The sequence below is a fragment of the Oncorhynchus gorbuscha genome, linkage group LG03 (assembly GCF_021184085.1).
Source record: "Oncorhynchus gorbuscha isolate QuinsamMale2020 ecotype Even-year linkage group LG03, OgorEven_v1.0, whole genome shotgun sequence".
In the NCBI taxonomy this organism is placed as follows: domain Eukaryota; kingdom Metazoa; phylum Chordata; class Actinopteri; order Salmoniformes; family Salmonidae; genus Oncorhynchus; species Oncorhynchus gorbuscha.
This window is the reverse complement of record NC_060175.1, coordinates 25,753,276-25,772,769: the sequence shown is the minus strand read 5'-3', so window position 1 is coordinate 25,772,769 and position 19,494 is coordinate 25,753,276. Positions and strand designations below refer to the sequence as shown.

At 42.5% G+C, this 19,494-nt stretch overlaps 1 protein-coding gene across 3 annotated transcripts in view; it reads left to right on the top strand.

The window, feature by feature from the left end:
• The window catches only part of LOC124029311 (receptor-type tyrosine-protein phosphatase gamma-like), a 274,161-nt gene that overhangs the window by 103,790 nt on the left and 150,877 nt on the right, over positions 1-19,494 (top strand). For all 3 annotated transcript variants that reach the window (XM_046341087.1, XM_046341081.1, XM_046341073.1), the window contains exon 3: positions 18,567-18,746. In XM_046341087.1, the coding sequence (XP_046197043.1) occupies positions 18,567-18,746 (180 nt within the window). The remainder of the gene's footprint in view (positions 1-18,566; positions 18,747-19,494) is intronic.

Genomic DNA, 19,494 nt, shown 5'->3' with positions numbered 1-19,494 from the left:
TTAGTAGTAGGACTAAGGGTGTTGTGTCATGGTTTATGGGGATGCTGTACTATCTCCATTCTACATGAAATGTGAGTGTACATGGTCCCTTTTTCCATCGATTATCAAATGATCTTAAAGTAACAGTATTAATTGATTAGCTTATTAAAATGACACATTTCAAATACTGTATGTTACATTACTTGTACTGTAGGCCTCGGTCTTTTGCAAAGTTAAGTGAAGTAGAATTGTTTTAATTTGTGCACATTTGTTTACATCTATCTCTCCAGGAATCAAGGGATGAATTCTCAATTCATCCAATTACTGTATCAGTCAAGGTAATTGGCCTGGGCTGTCAAGACTGTGAAATAAATGACAGCTGTGTCAAGTTCTGGTGACGGCCAAGGATATCATGCTTTTATGTTTTGCTTGGTGATGGAAGGACCAATGTAAAAACCCAACAGCATTGACTAACATGAGTCAGTCATTGAGTTTAGTCTTCTTACCCATCACTTGGCCAAGGATTCAAATCCTGTGTTAAGGTACAGAAAGACACTTTAAGTATTTAAGAAACGGATTGTGTCAGCTGTACCGTAGAAGAGAAAAATGCTATGTTAAGCTGGCCAAGCTACTCTAATGTGACTAAGCACTGAGAAATTGACTTTTTTTTAAAGAAACCAGGCATACTTGTAGCAGAAACAGTTGTGAATCTAGTGAAAATACAGTATATTTCTCTAGCACACAGAAGAGAAAGCCTTTGTGGCCTTTACTTTCTATCAGACATACAATACAGGAAGAAGCTGGTGAAAAGGCCTATTGTTGTGTAGACTGTTAGCCTGAACCATCCTAGCTAACATCTGTGCTGTTCAGACGGGGGATGTTGATGCTGAGTAGGCTTGGCTGGTATACCGTATATACTGTATACCGGGGTATAAAAATAAATAAAATAATCATGCGCAAATATTGTACAATCCAGGTGTGCAGAGCTCTTAGAGACTTACCCAGAAAGACACAGCTGTAATCACTACTAAATGTCATAATAACGTATTGACTCAGGGGTGTGAATACTTCTGTATTTAATTTGCAATACATTTGCTAACGTTTCTAAAAACATGTTTTCACATTGTCATTATGGGGTATTACGTGTAGATGTGTAAGAAAAATGTATAAAATCCATTTTGAATTCCGGCTGTAACACAACAAAATGTGGAATAGGTCAAGGGGTATGATTTCTTTCTGAAGGCACTGTATGTATCATGATAATATCATATTGTGAGGTCCCTGGCAATTTCCAGCTCCAACTGCATACTGCACTCCATGGAATTATATAATTGCAGATGCTTAGTTCGCACCACAGCATCATATTATAGTATGGATACAGTTCTCTCACTAAATCTCTCTCTAGTTAGTTGAACTTGTGTTAAATTAAGCACATCGCTTTGGTCTTCTCGACTGCAATCAGGTTAGTCTGTCTTTCCCATGGTAACTAGTCACTTAGCAGGAGCCACACACAGAGAGAAAGTATGTTAACAACTGCACTTTCTTCTCCGTTTCAGAGGACTTTAAAAGTCTTTGCATCTCCATATAGACGGTGAAACAGAATATAGACGTTTTGACAAAAGAGCTGTTTCATAGTAATTAACGTCCTTTGAGGTACCAAGGACCTCGATCTGATTCTGGCCTTGGATCAAGATTTACGTCAATGCTGTACAATGCTGAAGAACAGGGAGGTGGTTCTGGGAATGGCAGAGAGGCGTCAAGGCAAAAAGGCACTTTGATAAGAGAAAATTAGGAACTGGGAAGTGGCTTTTGTGTGAAACGTTCAGAATTATTCAAAGGAAAGAGAAAAGGTGACAGTTTGGAGATAAGTCTGTCAGACAGACAATTAAATGGCAAATACGTTTTCTCAAGTCTCTGCCCAGATAGCAGATCTGTCTCTTCTTATGGGTAATGTCACATTCCCTTAACAGTGTGAACTTTTTGATACTTTTAACGTTTAAACAGCCAGGCACTCCCAGATTTGAATGTTTCAACACCAATAGAGAGTGTTGCTTGTTACCTATATTGTCAAACATTGGGGTTGTGGCATAATATTCCGACAAGGGGACGCTTACATCAGCAATAGCCTTTCTACTGACTGTAATTCATCTCTTGCTGTCCAATTACATGATTGGCCATACTTGAGCCTCAGCCTTTGAATACCAACCCTGATCTGTCTTTATCTGATGTCTAGAGATTAGAATGAACCAAATATATTCAAGAGATTTATAACTTTGTTGTGACAGTTTGAGATCGTTCATAGAGATTATAGTGGTTACGATTCCTCAACAGCTAGAAATTAGGATTCCTGGTTTTCACCCATACGGCCTGGGTTCAGCTCCCGGTATGGGAACTCACATTTAGTGAGACAGGTAGCTTTGGGCCACTGAGCAAAAGGTCACTAGTTTGAATCTCCAAGCCGATAAGTAAAAAAAAAAAAAAAAAATGTGTCTGTGCCCTTGAGCAAGGCACTTAACCCCTAATTGCTCCTGGGTCGCTGTTGATAATGGCTGACCCTCGCCTTGACCCCACTGTCTGGGGGAGTTGAGATAGGCAAAAAAATGTTTCCAAATAGGACAAATATATGCACCCACCAAATGAGTATTATTATAACAGTCTTGTGAGATTGATTGGTTAACTCAGTGTGACAGGATTACGTGACTTGGCAGATCCAACTGTTTGGTGGGTAAGTGAGGAGCCAAGGAAACTCTGTATCCAGTACAGGATATACAATTCTGATATACAAATTCAGTTTGACTGCGCCCATAAACTAAACTAAATCCCCTTGATCTCTCGTGATGCCAATCATGTTCGCTGAATGGTCTTGCACACAAACTGGAAGGTCTGTTCACATGCCTTCCAGTTGACTTGACGATTCTTCCAGGACCCAAAATACCATCATGCTAATCCCCTTGCCAATCCTGATCAAATTAAGGGGCTAACTGACTTCACACAGGCCTGCAAGTTCCCTCACAGTCTCTGTGCCAATCCAGATCACATTCTTCCGGTGTGAGGAGTGAACAGATTTCACAGAGACCTGACAGTTTCCTGAAAGTTAGTCATGCCTCCGACAGGATTCTCTTTCTCTCTCAGCCCAATAAAGGATGAAGTTGGAGGGTAATGTTAATGTCATATCGGAGGTAATCCCGAGCGGATGAACACACACATACGCACACGCACACACACACACACACACACAGATAATGTTCCTGTCATATCGAAGGCACTCTTCAACAGATTAATTCATCACACCATGAACTCACCTCTACATGTGCACTTTTCTTATTCTTTGAAGCTACCTATTCTCACAGAATATATTTAAAATAATGTAAAATATTTTCTAGTTGGAACGGAGATATTATGTGCTTTAAAAGCCCTCTTCCATTTATTTTTCATCAAACTATTAACCACTGTGGTTTCCACTCTAGGCTACAGATGAGTTGTTTGAAAATACTGAAATCAAGATGATTTCGTCCTTTGTTCTGATAACATAGTTGGTTGAGTGATGAGGTGCTTTACTCTTCAATTAGGGCTAACTTCTGTAAAGTAGACGGTTACATTACACTGCTGTGAGTTTAAATACATTACTCTATTTTACCATTACTAGGGATTAGAGGTTGACCGTGTTAACTATATAACTGTACTAGAATGCTTAAAAGGCCACTAAAATTTGAAATATCGGTTCTCGGTATCGGGTTTTTTTTTGGCAAGACAAATATTGGATATTGGTATCGGTCAGAAATGTAATATTGGTGCATCACTACTTTATTTTCTTTACTCTGGGCAGTATGCATCCCAGACCACTACCAAGACTGATACTTGAGCAATTTATCCTATTCAAAACTTTATACTATCACACCCAAAGTAGCCCTGAAAAGTAAATAATGAAAATGATCTGAACATGAAATATACATAATAGCTCACCCCTATTCTTTAGTGAAACAAATGAAACAAGGAAAGAGAAGAGAAGAAAGGAGAGCTTTATAGAGCACATCGTTTACTGTGTTTCAGAGTCCTGTTCGTTTTTAACAGCCTAATAGCCTAACAGCCTAATAGTGATCTGCTTTCACACAGATGATTGACTTTATTAGGAGATATAAAATGTCATATATACACTGCTCAAAAAAATAAAGGGAACACTTAAACACAATGCAACTCCAAGTCAAGGTAGTGCAGCTCATCCATGATGGCACATCAATGCGAGCTGTGGCAAGAAGGTTTGCTGTGTCTGTCAGCGTAGTGTCCAGAGCATGGAGGCGCTACCAGGAGACATGCCAGTACACCAGGAGACGTGGAGGAGGCCGTAGGAGGGCAACAACCCAGCAGCAGGACCGCTACCTCCGCCTTTGTGCAAGGGGGAGCAGGAGGAGCACTGCCAGAGCTCTGAAAAATGACCTCCAGCAGGCCACAAATGTGCATGTGTCTGCTCAAACGGTCAGAAACAGACTTAATGAGGGTGGTATGAGGGCCCGACGTCCACAGGTGGGGGTTGTGCTTACAGCCCAACACCGTGCAGGACGTTTGGCATTTGCCAGAGAACACCAAGATTGGCAAATTCGCCACTGGCGCCCTGTGCTCTTCACAGATGAAAGCAGGTTCACACTGAGCACATGTGACAGACGTGACAGTCTGGAGACGCCGTGGAGAACGTTCTCCTGCCTGCAACATCCTCCAGCATGACCGGTTTGGCGGAGGGTCAGTCATGGTGTGGGGTGGCATTTCTTTGGGGGGCCGCACAGCCCTCCATGTGCTCGCCAGAGGTAACCTGACTGCCATTAGGTACCGAGATGAGATCCTCAGACCCCTTGTGAGACCATATGCTGGTGCGGTTGGCCCTGGGTTCCTCCTAATGCAAGACAATGCTCGACCTCATGTGGCTGGAGTGTGTCAGCAGTTCCTGCAAGAGGAAGGCATTGATGCTATGGACTGGCCCGGCCGTTCCCTAGACCTGAATCCAATTGAGCACATCTGGGACATCATGTCTCGCTCCATCCACCAACGCCGCGTTGCACCACAGACTGTCCAGGAGTTGGCGGATGCTTTAGTCCACGTCTGGGAGGAGATCCCGCAGGAGACCATCCGCCGCCTCATCAGGAGCATGCCCAGGCGTTGTAAGGAGGTCATACAGGCATGTGGAGGCCACACACACTACTGAGCCTACTTTTGACTTGTTTTAAGGACATTACATCAAAGTTGGATCAGCCTGTAGTGTGGTTTTCCACTTTAATTTTGAATGTGACCCCAAAACCAGACCTCCATGGGTTGATACATTTGATTTCCATTGATAATTTTAGTGTGATTTTGTTGTCAGCACATTCAACTATGTAAAGAAAAAAATATTTAATAAAAATATTTCATTCATTCATATCTAGGATGTGTTATTTTCGTGTTCCCTTTATTTTTTTGAGCAGTGTATATAAATAAATACAGTTGATCACAATATATATATATACTGTGTCACAATTCCAGTGGGTCAGATGTTTACATACGCTAAGTTGACTGTGCCTTTTAACAGCTTGGAAAATTCCCGAAAATTAAATCATGGTTTTAGAAGGTAGGCTAATTGACATAATTTGAATCAATTGGAGGTGTACCTACAAGGTGGGCCTTGTATTTCAAACTCAGTGCCTCTTTGCTTGACATCATGGGAAAATTAAAATAAATCAGCCAAGACCTCAGAAAAACAATTGTATACCTCCACAAGTCTGGTTCATCCTTGGGAGCAATTTCCAAACACCTGAATGTACCACGTTCATCTGTACAAACAATAGTACGCAAGTATAAACACCATGGGACCACGCAGCCGTCATACCGCTCAGGAAGGTACTTTGGTGCGAAAAGTGCAAACAATCCCAGAACAACAACATCCTCCCCCCTCATGTGGTACCCTTCCTGCAGGCTCATCCTGACATGACCCTCCAGCATGACAATGCCACCAACCCTACTGCTCGTTCTGTGCTTGATTTCCTGCAAGACAGGAATGTCAGTGTTCTGCCATGGCCAGCAAAGATCCCGGAACTCAATCACATTGAGCATGTCTGGGACCTTTTGGATCGGAGGATGAGGGCTAGGGCCAATCCCCCTCAGAAATGTTTGGGAACTTGCAGATGCCTTGGTGGAAGATTGGGGTAGCATCTCACAGCGAGAACTGGCAAATCCGGTGCGGTCCATGAGGAGGAGATGCAATGCAGTACTTAATGCAGCTGGTGGTGACACCAGATACTGACTGTTACTCTTACATTTTTTGACCCCCCTTTGTTCAGGGACAATTTATTCCGTTTCTGTTAGTCCACTTGTCTGTGGAACTTGTTCAGTTTATGTCTCAGTTGTTGAATCTTGTTGTGTTTACAAATATTTACACATTCAATTTGATGAAAATAGACGCAGTTGATAGTGAGAGGACGTTTCTATTTTTGCTGTGTTTAGTGAACAAGAAAAGTGTTAAACAAATCAAAATATATTATATATTTTAGATTATTTTCCAACAGTCTTGAAGGAGTTCCCACATGCTGAGCACTTTTGGGCTGCTTTTCCTTCACTCTGCGGTCCAACTCATCCCTAACCATCCTAATTGGGTTGAGATCGGGTGATTGCGGAGGCTAGGTCATCTGATGCAGCATTCCATTGATCTCCTTCTTGGTCAAATAGCCCTTACACACAGCCTGGAGGTGTGTTGGGTCATTGTCCTGTTGAAAAACAAATGATAGTCCCATTAAGCGAAAACCAGATGGGATGGCGTATTCCAGCAGTATTCTGTGTTAGCCATACTGGTTAAGTGTGTCTTGAATTGTAAATAAATCAGACATTGTCACCAGCAAAGCACTCCCACACCATCACACCTCCTCCTCCATGCTTCACGGTGGGAACCACACATACGGATGTTACGAATCCCTTTTGGCCCGACAGTCTAGGGGGAATGGTAATGAGACCCGTAACATAACTCATGCAAATTATTATTGTGACAAAGTAAAAGTGTGCACGAAATAACCACGACAACAGAAATCTACCGTCAAACTCTAGGTTTATTTATAAACACACGGTAATGGGGGGAGCAGGAAAAGGGGCTGAGCTGGACCCAAGGAAAGAAACAATAAATATACAAAAACACACCCCTAAGCTAGACTAGCCTACTTTAACAGCTAACTAACTAACCAAAAATACAGTGGGTGGTCCGCCCAGTTCTACCTAGTGTATTTAACAAAGTTCACCTACGGGTAGTGTATGCCCATGGGCGATTTGTCTTGGTTTCCCCCTTTTCCCACCAGCAAACAAACAAACACCATAACCAAAAACAATACTCACAGGTGATGACAAAGTGCAATGGAGGTGCTTAAACAAAAGAGAGGTTTAAGACACAAAGCGAGAGTGAAACACAGAGCCCTACAGACATGGCATTTACAGAGAGATTGAGCTGAGCATTGAGCTGAGCTGAGCTGAGCTTTAGAACAAACAAATGATGGGGTTTTTAAACCATGGGGAAGGAACTGTGATAGGTCAGGAAATAGGAGGAGGTGTGTCTTCTGATTGATGATTGATTGTTGACTGATTGGGGAGTGATGGTTTTCACCTGTGAGGGGAGAAGGAGAGAAAAGAAACACACACACAGGATACACACACAGGATAACTGTATCCGTAACAACGGAGATCATCAGTTCACCTACTCTACGTCTCACAAATGCACGGCGGTTGGAACCAAAAATCTCAAATTTGGACTCATCAGACCAAAGGACAGATTTTCAGTCTAATGTCCATTGCTCATGTTTCTTGTCCCAAACAGGTCTCTTGTTCTTATTGGTTACCTTTATTAGTGGCTTCTTTGCAGCAATTTGACCATGAAGGCCTGATTCACACAGTCTCCTCTGAACTGTTGATGTTGAGATGTGTCTTTTACTTGACATCTGTGAAGCATTTATTTTGGCTGCAATTTCTGAGGTGCATTTAACTCTAACAAACGTATGCTCTGCAGCAGAGGTACCTCTGGGTTTTCTTTTCCTTTCTTAGTCCTCATGAGAGCCAGTTTCATTGTAGCGCTTGATGGTTTTTGCGATTGCGTGTGATGAAACTTTTGACGTTTTTAAAGTAATGATGGACTGTTATTTTCTTTGCTTTTTTGAGCTCTTCTTGCCATAGTATGGACTTGGTCTTTTACCAAATAGAGCTATCTATCTATCTATCTATCTATCTATCTATCTATCTATCTATCTATCTATCTATCTATCTATCTATCTATCCACCCCCTACCTTGTCACAACACAACTGATTCACTCAAATGCATGAATAAGGAAGAAAATTCCACAAATAGCTTTTAACAAGGCACACCTGTTAATTGAAATGCATTCCAAGGGACTTCCTCATGAAGCTGGTTGAGAGACTGCCAATAGTTGTCATCAAGGCAAAGGGTGGCTACTTTGAAGAATCTCAAATATGAAATATTTGTATATGTTTGACACAGTTTTGTTTATTACATGATTCCATATGTGTTATTTCATAGTTTTGAGGTCTTCACTATTTTTCCACAATGTAGAAAATATATCTACATCCTCTTGCTCAGTTGTTCACCGAGGCCTCCCACTCCTCTTTATATTCTGGTTAAGGCCAGTTCGCGCTGTTCTGTGAAGGGAGTAGTACACAGCGTTGTACACTTCTTCACTGTATTTCTGATCGATTTGATGTTATTTTAATAGACAATTTATTTACTTGTCTTTCAAAAACAAGGACATTTCAAGTGAGCCCAGACTTTTGAACGGTTGCTTATATATTTCTTTACACATTGATACTTTGAGTCAAGTACCGATATAATATAGTTCAAAAATAATGTCACGAAATGTAACTATATCAATCCCCCCCACTAATCGTTAATGCTGACGTCACTGGACTGTCTTTGTAAACCAACCTACAATAAACCCAGTCAAGTCAACTCAACCATCCGGCTCGACGGTCCATATAGTGAACGGTGGCCTGAAGGCTAGTTAAGGGTAGCACCTCACTGCTACCCTGAACTAGCATACAGTGCATCTTTCGCTATATGGTCCTTGAGCCAGATGGTTGAGTTGACTTGACTGGGTTTATTGCAGCTTGGTTAGATGTTGCACATCCAAGTTCTCATTTCTGTAGTCTTTCCTGCCCGAAGGGTGACTGTTCCCTCCATCCATTCACTGGCAGCAGAGGCAGAGCCAGCCACTAGGATTACAGTCAGCCTGATTGATGACATTGAGAATAATTCACCGGCTTCACAACCCTTTGTTATCTGATCCTAGCTCTGCTCCTCCCTTTCTCTGTTACTTTTAAAGACCCCAATTATCTCAGTGCTGGTAAATGGCCTGGAATCTATTTCTGATGGAAAATGAACGCCAGATTAGACCCTGTTGCATGTTGCGCTTGGAGAAAACTGACACATGTGCAATTAGTATTTGAGTTGTTCCAGTGTTGGGTTTATTACACTCATTCATTTATTTGTATTGACACTAACCAGCAATTTCTGTTTCTCTCCTGCTGGAGACATGGGCTGTGGGGGAAACATGGTACAAGTCTCCTAGGACCTCTAAAATAGATCTGGAATAGAGACAGAGTTCTAACATGGAATTGGAATAGTAACATTTCTAACATGGAAGTGGAATAGAAAGTTGCAACATGGAACTGGAGTAGATTGGAGGCTTGTCAATCAGGTGTGGGAGTGGCATGAAAACACTTGTTATTTGAGTTAAGCTCTGTAGAACATTGTGCATGAATGTACTTCGTCTCTTACAATTTTGTCTTTTTAAGAAAAGATACAATGGCTATTTCAGCTATTTGAGAAACAGTGAGCATATATAAATGTGTTACTGTGAGTAATATTTGAGACACTGTAACTCTTCCCAGTTATATCAAAGACTAGTATTTGCAAACAGGCAAATGCAGGTTAATTAACTTCTTATGGCTGCAGGGGCAGTATTGAGTATCTTAGATTAAAGGTGCCCAGAGGTGCCCAGAGTAAACGGCCTCCTCCTCAGTCCCAGTTGCTAATATATGCATATTATTAGTATTGGATAGAATGGATAGAACACTCTGAAGTTTCTAAAAACTGTATGAATGATGTATGTGAGTATAACAGAACTCATATGGCAGGCCAACACCTGAGAAGAAATCCAAACAGGAAGTGGGAAATCTGAGGTTGGTCGATTTTCTACCCAGCCCCTATTGAGTACACAGTGGGATATTGGTTATATTGCACTTCCTAAGGCTTCCACTAGATGTCAACCGTCTTTGGAAACTTGAATGAGGCTTCTACTGTATTGTGGGGCCGGATGAGAGCTCTTTGAGTCAGTGGCCTGGCAGAGAGCTAGGTCATGGTCAGGTCATGCACATTTCACATGAGAGCGACCTGCGTTCCATGGTATTTCTACAGACAATAGAATTCTCCGGTTGGAACGTTATTGAAGATTTATGATAACAACATCCTAAAGATTGATTCTATACTTAGTTTGACAATTTTCTTCAACCTGTAACATAACTTTTTAAAGTTTTCTTCCGACGTTCGGCTGAACCTGCACAAGCGTTTGGATTTGTGTACTAAACACACTAACAAAAGTAGCTACTTGGACATAAATAATGGACATTATCGAACAAAACAAACATTTATTGTGGAACTAGGATTCCTGGGAGTGCATTCTGATGAAGATCATCAAAGATAAGGGAATATTTATAATGTTATTTCTGATTTCTGTTGACTCCAACATGGTGAATACATTTTTTTTCTTCTGAGCGCCGTCTCAGATAATTGCATGGTTTGCTTTTTCCGTAAAGTTTTTTTGAAATCTGACACAAATCAAATGTATTTATATAGCCCTTCGTACATCAGCTGATATCTCAAAGTGCTGTACAGAAACCCAGCCTAAAACCCTAAACAGCAAGCAATGCAGGTGTAGAAGCACGGTGGCTGGGAAAAACTCCCTAGAAAGGCCAAAACCTAGTGAGAAACCTAGAGAGGAACCAGGCTATGTGGGGTGGCCAGTCCTCTTCTGGCTGTGCCGGGAGGAGATTATAACAGAACATGGCCAAGATGTTCAAATGTTCTTAAATGACCTGCATGGTTGAATAATAATAAGGCAGAACAGTTGAAACTGGAGCAGCAGCACAGTCAGGTGGACTGGGGACAGCAAGGAGTCATCATGTCAGGTAGTCCTGGGGCACGGTCCTAGGGCTCAGGTCCTCCGAGAGAGAGAAAGAAAGAGAGAATTAGAGAGAGCATATGTGGGGTGGCCATTCCTCTTCTGGCTGTGCCGGGTGGAGATTATATTAGAACATGGCCAAGATTTTCAAATGTTCATAAATTACCAGCATGGTCGAATAATAGTAAGGCAGAACAGTTGAAACTGGAGCAGCAGCATGGCTAGGTGGACTGGGGACAGCAAGGAGTCATCATGTCAGGTAGTCCTGGGGCATGGTCCTAGGGCTCAGGTCCTCCGAGAGAGAGAAAGAAAGAAGGAGGGAATTAGAGAACGCACACTTAAGATTCACACAGGACACCGAATAGGACTGGAGAAGTACTCCAGATATAACAAACTGACCCTAGCCCCCCGACACAAACTACTGCAGCATAAATACTGGAGGCTGAGACAGGAAGGGTCAGGAGACACTGTGGCCCCATCCGAGGACACCCCCGGACAGGGCCAAACAGGAAGTATATAACCCCACCCACTTTGCCAAAGCACAGCCCCCACACCACTAGAGGTTTATCTTCAACCACCAACTTACCATCCTGAGACGAGGCTGAGTATAGCCCACAAAGATCTCTGCCACGGCACAACCCAAGGGGGGGGGGCGCCAACCCAGACAGGATGACCACAACAGTGAATCAACTCACTCAGGTGACGCACCCCCTCCAGGGATGGCATGAGAGAGCCCCAGTAAGCCAGTGACTCAGCCCCTGTAATAGGGTTAGAGGCAGAGAATCCCAGTGGAAAGAGGGGAACCGGCCAGGCAGAGACAGCAAGGGCGGTTCGTTGCTCCAGAGCCTTTCCGTTCACCTTCCCACTCCTGGGCCAGACTACACTCAATCATATGACCCACTGAAGAGATGAGTCTTCAGTAAAGACTTAAAGGTTGAGACCGAGTTTGCATCTCTGACATGGGTAGGCAGATCGTTCCCATAAAAATGGAGCTCTATAGGAGAAAGCCATGCCTCCAGCTGTTTGCTTAGAAATTCTAGGGACAATTAGGAGGCCTGTGTCTTGTGACCGTAGCGTACATGTAGGTATGTACGGCAGGACCAAATCAGAGAGATAGGTAGGAGCAAGCCCATGTAATGCTTTGTAGGTTAGCAGTAAAACCTTGAAATCAGCCCTTGCTTTGACAGGAAGCCAGTGTAGAGAGGCTAGCACTGGAGTAATATGATCAATTTTTTTGGTTCTAGTCAGGATTCTAGCAGCCGTATTTAGCACTAACTGAAGTTTATTTAGTGCTTTATCCGGGTAGCCGGAAAGTAGAGCATTGCAGTAGTCTAACCTAGAAGTGACAAAAGCATGGATTCATTTTTCTGCATCATTTTTGGACAGAAAGTTTCTGATTTTTGCAATATTACGTAGATGGAAAAAAGCTGTCCTCGAAATGGTCTTGATATGTTCTTCAAAAGAGAGATCAGGGTCCAGAGTAACGCCGAGGTCCTTAACAGTTTTATTTGAGACGACTGTACAACCATTAAGATTAATTGTCAGATTCAACAGAAGATCTCTTTGTTTCTTGGGACCTAGAACAAGCATCTCTGTTTTGTCCGAGTTTAATAGTAGAAAGTTTGCAGCCATCCACTTCCTTATGTCTGAAACACATGCTTCTAGCGAGGGCAATTTTGGGGCTTCACCATGTTTCATTGAAATGTACAGCTGTGTGTCATCTGCAAAGCAGTGAAAGTTAACATTATGTTTTCGAATAACATCCCCAAGAGGTAAAATATATAGTGAAAACAATAGTGGTCCTAAAATGGAACCTTGAGGAACACCGAAATTTACAGTTGATTTGTCAGAGGAAAAACCATTCACAGAGACAAACTGATATCTTTCCGACAAATCAGATCTAAACCAGGCCAGAACATGTCCGTGTAGACCAGTTTTGGTTTCCAATCTCTCCAAAAGAATGTGGTGATCGATGGTATCAAAAGCAGCACTAAGGTCTAGGAGCACGAGGACAGATGCAGAGCCTCGGTCCGATGCCATTAAAATGTCATTTACCACCTTCACAAGTGCCGTCTCAGTGCTATGATGGGGTCTAAAACCAGACTGAAGCATTTCGTATACATTGTTTGTCTTCAGGAAGGCAGTGAGTTGCTGCGCAACAGCCTTCTCCAAAAGTTTTGAGAGGAATGGAAGATTCGATATAGGCCGATAGTTTTTTAGATTTTCTGGGTCAAGGTTTGGCTTTTTCAAGAGAGGCTTTATTACTGCCACCTTTAGTGAGTTTGGTACACATCCAGTGGATAGAGAGCCGTTTATTATGTTCAACATAGGAGGGCCAAGCACAGGATGCAGCTCTTTCAGTAGTTTAGTTGGAATAGGGTCCAGTATGCAGCTTGAAGGTTTAGAGGCCATGATTATTTTCATCATTGTGTCAAGAGATATAGTACTAAAACAGTTGAGCGTCTCTCTTGATCCTTGGTCCTGGCAGAGTTGTGCAGACTCAGGACAGCGGTTGCATTAAGGAGAGGTATATCTATATTTTCATGTCTAACAATTGTATTTATCAACATTTATAATTAGTATTTCTGTAAAATGATGTGGCTCACTGCAATATCACCGGATGTTTTTGGAACTAGTGAACGTAACACGTCAATGTATACTGAGATTTTTTTTATATAAATATGAACTTTATCAAACAAAACATACATGTATTGTATAACATGAAGTCCTATGAGTGTCACCTGATGAAGATCATCAAAGGTTAGTGATTAATTGTATATCTTTGTGCCTTTTGTGACTCCTCTCTTTGGCTGGAAAAATGGCTGAATATTTCTGTGAGTTGGTGGTGACCTAACATAATTGTTTGTGGTGCTTTCGCTGTAAAGCCTATTTGAAATCGGACACTGTGGTGGGATTAACAAGAAGATTACATTTAAAACAGTATAATATACATGTTTGTTTGAGGAATTTTAATTATGAGATTTCTGTTGTTTTGAATTTGGCGCCCTGCACTTTCACTGACTGTTGTCATATTGATCCCATTAACAGCCCTAAGAAGTTTTAAACAGTGAGTCACCCTCAACTGTAACACTCACACAGAGAGAACTGTATTTACCGCCTTGAGGCTCTTCTCCTCTTTATGAGCCAATAAACCGGGGAATAATGCAACAGATTTCAACAAACAGTGGTTTCATCCTGACAGTGCTAGCTACCAGCCTTTTCTTTTCAGCCAACAGCATTGTACTGTATTACAAGGTCTTCACGTTCAGAGTGGCCTCATTGCCTCTCTTTCACCAACGTACTGGAGAAATCCTTTGTTTCACCACAATTAGTATTTTCCTTTTCGGCTAAAAGTGTTCTATTATCTTACTACAGTGTTAAGTAGGAATAGGTAAATGTGCAGAGTAGGACAATGTCTATGGCTAGTGAGGCGTGGAAAGCCCCTCCTGAAAAGACAGCATATTCCTTTATTCCTCTACCAGGGCATGTACTCTATCAGCCGTTGTTTTTGACCATCGCTGCTTCATATGCGTGAAAGAAATCCCAGCCTGGATTTCCCTGCTTCTCCTCGATCACAAGACGCTATGCAAGACTAACTACAATGCCAACTGTGTCGTTAACGTTCTATAACATGTCTGTCATCCAGCCCAACTGAACATATCACCTGTCTCTGTTCACATTGTTCACTGGTCCAGTAAATTGTCTCTCTGGTGTGGCGGTCAAACTTTTCCATCCCACCAATCCCCAGTGTTACTTACATATACCCACCTGTGTGTGTGTGTGCGTGTGTGTGTGCGCTCGTCTGTCTGTTCAGTCATCCCATTCCAATCGGCTTCCCCTCCTGGGTGTGTGTGTCACTGACCTGAGGGGTATACTACGAAGCAGGTTCGAGGAGTTCACTTTGGTCAAGTCTGAGATCAACTCGGGATGACCGGTCATATGTAAGTGGCTCAACTTTTAGCCACGTACATTTTCTATGGCAACAAATCCTTCAGAACTAACCTCCTCCGGGGTAGGCTAACTCCACCTACCTTGGATGAAATTATTGAGCCACGAGTTGAGGACCAATGAAAATAGGTTTCCTTCTTCTTGCAAACATTGTGTCATCATTCCCTTCATTTGAGAAGGGACGTATTCAAATATTTTTTTCAACCACTTTTTTTGTGTAATATATATCACATTACACATTTGGTAATGACAGAATGCATTTTAATCTTCAAGCACAGTAACACTTTTGTATGACTTAATACAGTTATTTTATTGATAGGAGTGGGGGGAAAAGGTGTTTGTGGTTGTGCACTGATAAGAACACCAAAGTCGGCATTAACGATACGTGGTAACATAAAGACGGCACTTCTGAAAGCTTATTTCACACCGTAGCCTGCTGAATTTGCAAGATAACTTTTCTTTCATTTTGATTCCGGAACAAATTAAAATGTGTCACTGACTCGCCCATGGATTGATGTTTCAGCATTGTCTCAATAAAGAGTTTGGTGTTTGACTAGCCACGTGCGACATGCACTCGCAGTTACAAGCCTGCTCGAGTTATCGGCAGGCGTACAAGCAATATCCACCATCGTGGTATGTATGAAGCCTGAGCTGGAATGTGAAGCTAACCGATTCTGGTTAGCTTTAGAAAAACCTGAGTAGATCTAGCTTGCTTCGAGCATCAGTCATACTGATTCACAGTGTTTTGGCTCTATGTCACTGACCTGGGCCCAGCTGATCTGGGGTGACATGGGGATGGCAGCAGGGGCTTCCTATTAGCATTGGAAATTGAGTCAAACTCCTGTGGATTGGAAAGGCCAGATGGTTTGGTTTTTGGATGGTTTTTACAAATGTTATATATTCAACTAAAAGCCTAAATTCCCATTGTGTATACTTGTGTAAAACATTTTCTGCCACGTAAGCAAAGATTGTAAGGAATACATATAATTACCCATTGTTTAATCAAGTCAATTGCCATTCTGTGACGAAATAGCTTCCAGGGGGAAAAGTAAATAGATGCAATTATGGTATGCATGGTGAATACATAGTCAATATGATATTATCTGTTAAAGAAATTCCCTCAACATTAGTCTTACATTTCTGTAAAGATAAATTGGAAAATGATTGATGTAACTATTAGGTACAGTATGATAGAGGTTGGATACATAAATGTGCTGTAACTCTTCATGATGAGTGTGTGGGGGTGTTGTTGACTGTGAGGAGGGGCATCAGGATTTGAGGCTACAATCAGAACTGTTTTCATAAAGCTGCAGGTTGTTTACCAAATAAGTTGCCGACAAATAATACAGACGTGGAAAGCTCTGAGCTAGCTTTTGATCAGGGATCGCTTTCCAGAAAAGTGAACTCGAGGCTACAGCTGGAAAAAATCAAAAGGCGTTTCAAGTTTAAGTGTGTGTAATTACGTTTCTGTGGAGCGTATTATTTGACTGTTATTTTGTCATTTATTTCTATCTGTGGTGTAGTTATTATGTGCATTCCTGAAAACATGGCTTTTTACATGTAATTAGGTGGTTTGTTATTTTGAAGAAAACAGATGTGTCCATAAAGGATTAGATTTGTGTTTCCACCTGGTAGAGTGAGAGAGAGGAATATGTCAAACCAAGATGAGAACAGCCAGGGTTTTATTTACAGAAGTAGAAAATACATTACATTTCCTCAGAGCCTGCTCTCTCTCCCTACTGTAGCCTTTACACAGAGTGTACAGAACATTAGGAACACATTCTTAATGTTGAGTTGCACCCCCTTTTGCCCTCAGAACAGCCTCAATTAGTTGAGGCATTGACTCTACAAGGTGTCGAAAGCGTTCCACAGGGATGCTGGCCCATGTTGACTCCACTGCTTCCACAGTTGTGTAAAGTTGGCTTGATGTCCTTTGGGTGGTGGACCATTCTTGATACACACGGGAAACTGTTGAGCGTGAAAAACACAGAAGCGTTGCAGTTATTGACACGCTCAAACTGGTACTACCATAACCTGTTCAAAGGCACTTAAATATTTTGTCTTGCCCATTCACCCTCTAAATTGCACACATAAACAATCCATGTCTCAATTGTCTCAAGGCTTAAACATCATTATTTAACCTGTTTCCACCCCTTCATCTCCACTGATTGAAGTGAATTTAACAGGTGACATCAATAAGGGATCATCGCTTTCACCTGAATTCACCTGGTCAGCTTATGTCATGGAAAGAGCAGGTGTTTCTAATGTTTTGTGCAATCAGTGTATAAACAGTTATTACTGTTATTGCTGTGGCTGAAGTGCGGGGGGATGCTATTTAACTGTATGAGAACTACTTATTTTCTCTTGTTGTTTTGAGACACAAACGGTGTTCTTCACTCGGCACACTGTTGTATGGCAAGCATATTTCCTTTATCTGCTCTTATTACTATGGCAAGACGTGTGTGTGTGTGTGTGTTGTTTGTGTGTGCGTGTGCGTGTGTGCGTGCGCGTGCGTGTGTGTGCGTGTGTGTGCGTGTGTGCGCGTGTGCGTGTGTGTGTGTGTGTGTGTGTGTGTGTGTGTGTGTGTGTGTGTGTGTGTGTGTGTGTGTGTGTGTGTGTGTGTGTGTGTGTGTGTGTGTGTGTGTGTGTGTGTGTGTGTGTGTGTGTGTGCGTGCGTGTTCGCATGCGTGTGCTTTTCTTTAGTGGTGTGAGATATTAGAGTGGCGCTGGTACAGACAGACACAAGCGATGAATGATGACTTCACTCCAGCTTACTGATGCCGCTATTAGTAAGAAGCACAGCCCAGATCCATAGCGGCCGCTCTTCCATGGAATCCAGACCTGGCCAATCAATGCACGCTTCCAGGCAGTATGTGGAACGGGGAGAAGACGATTCATCCTAATTTAACTTGATGGACAAATCTGTAGCACTCAGGGGTCTAGTTTACTGCTTCAGCATGAGAAACTGGTGACAAATTCATCTGGAAAAAAGCATGACTGCAGTGGATTGCTCCTCAGGTGTGTGTGTGGGGGGTATTTTAGTATTTCTGTAATATTTTATGTACATGCTGCTATTTCTCTGTTTTGCCTTCTTGCCAGGTTGCCCTCGCAAAATAGGTTTTTAACCCCAATGGGTCTTACCTGGTTAAATAAAGGTAAATAAAAACATTGAAATGTGTAGCAGTGAACATTTCCAGAACAGCCACATCTTTGGGGGATTATTCTGTGGGTGTGAGAGAGGATTAGAAGAGCAGACAGTGAATCAGGAAGTAGATTTTTCTACTGGCTCACTGTCTCTTTCACTGCAAAGAGAAAGGTGGGAGGTGGGGTTTCACTCTCTGTCTCTATTTAGGAACTGTAGGACTCTGAGACGTTTTTTGAAGACGTTTTTTTGTCCCAGATGTGTTAGTGCTGTGGATGGTGTAACTGACTCTCTCTCCCCTCTTCCTGCAGGGACCCACGGGACTGGGGGCTGGGCCTCCTCCTACCCTGAGTGTGTGGAGAGGAACCAATCACCAGTGGATATTTCAGACGAGGATGCCCAGGTCTCTCAGGAGTACCAGGAGCTGACCCTCAATGGGTTCAACGTTGAGTCGTCCAACAAGACCTCCATGAAGAACACAGGGAAGACAGGTTAGCGTGCCCTCATTCATTCATTCATTCAGAACTCTTTGAATTCAAACAGATTTTCACTTCCTTAGCAGGGTGAGACAGGGATTGGTGCTATCCTCAATGCTCAGGTTAGATAACAGGTTATAGATTCCTTCACTTCAACAGAACTGGTCTAATGCACTGCATCACAGTGCTAGCTGTGCCACCTGAGATCCTGGTTTGAGTCCAGACTCAATCACAGCCAGCCACGACATGGGGCAACGCACAATTGGCCCAGCTTTGTCCAGTTTAGGGGAGGGTTTGGTCGGCCTGGATGTACTTGTCCCATCGCGCTCTAGCAACTCCTGTGGGGTCCGGGCTCATGCACGCCGACACGGTCGCCAGGTGTACAGTGTTTCCTCTGACACATTGGTGCGGAAGACTTCCGAGTTAAGCGGGCATTGTGTGAAGAAGCAGTGCGGCTTGGCAGGGTCGTGTTTCGGAGGATGTGCGGCTTTCAAACCTTCGCCTCCTGAGTCCGTACAGGAGTTGCAGCGATGGAACAAAACTGTAACTACTAATTGGATACCACGAAGAGAAAAAAATTACTATTGGAGTAGAACAGGCTTAGGTTTCTAATTCTTTAGCGGAGCTGGTCGAGGCGATACATAAATACACACTATTCGATTATGAGTGTTAAACTTCACCTTGCGTGTTCCTGCCAACATTATAATTACAGTAAACACAAAGTGTCTAGATCTTAATAGTTGATTCTGAATGATTTTACAAC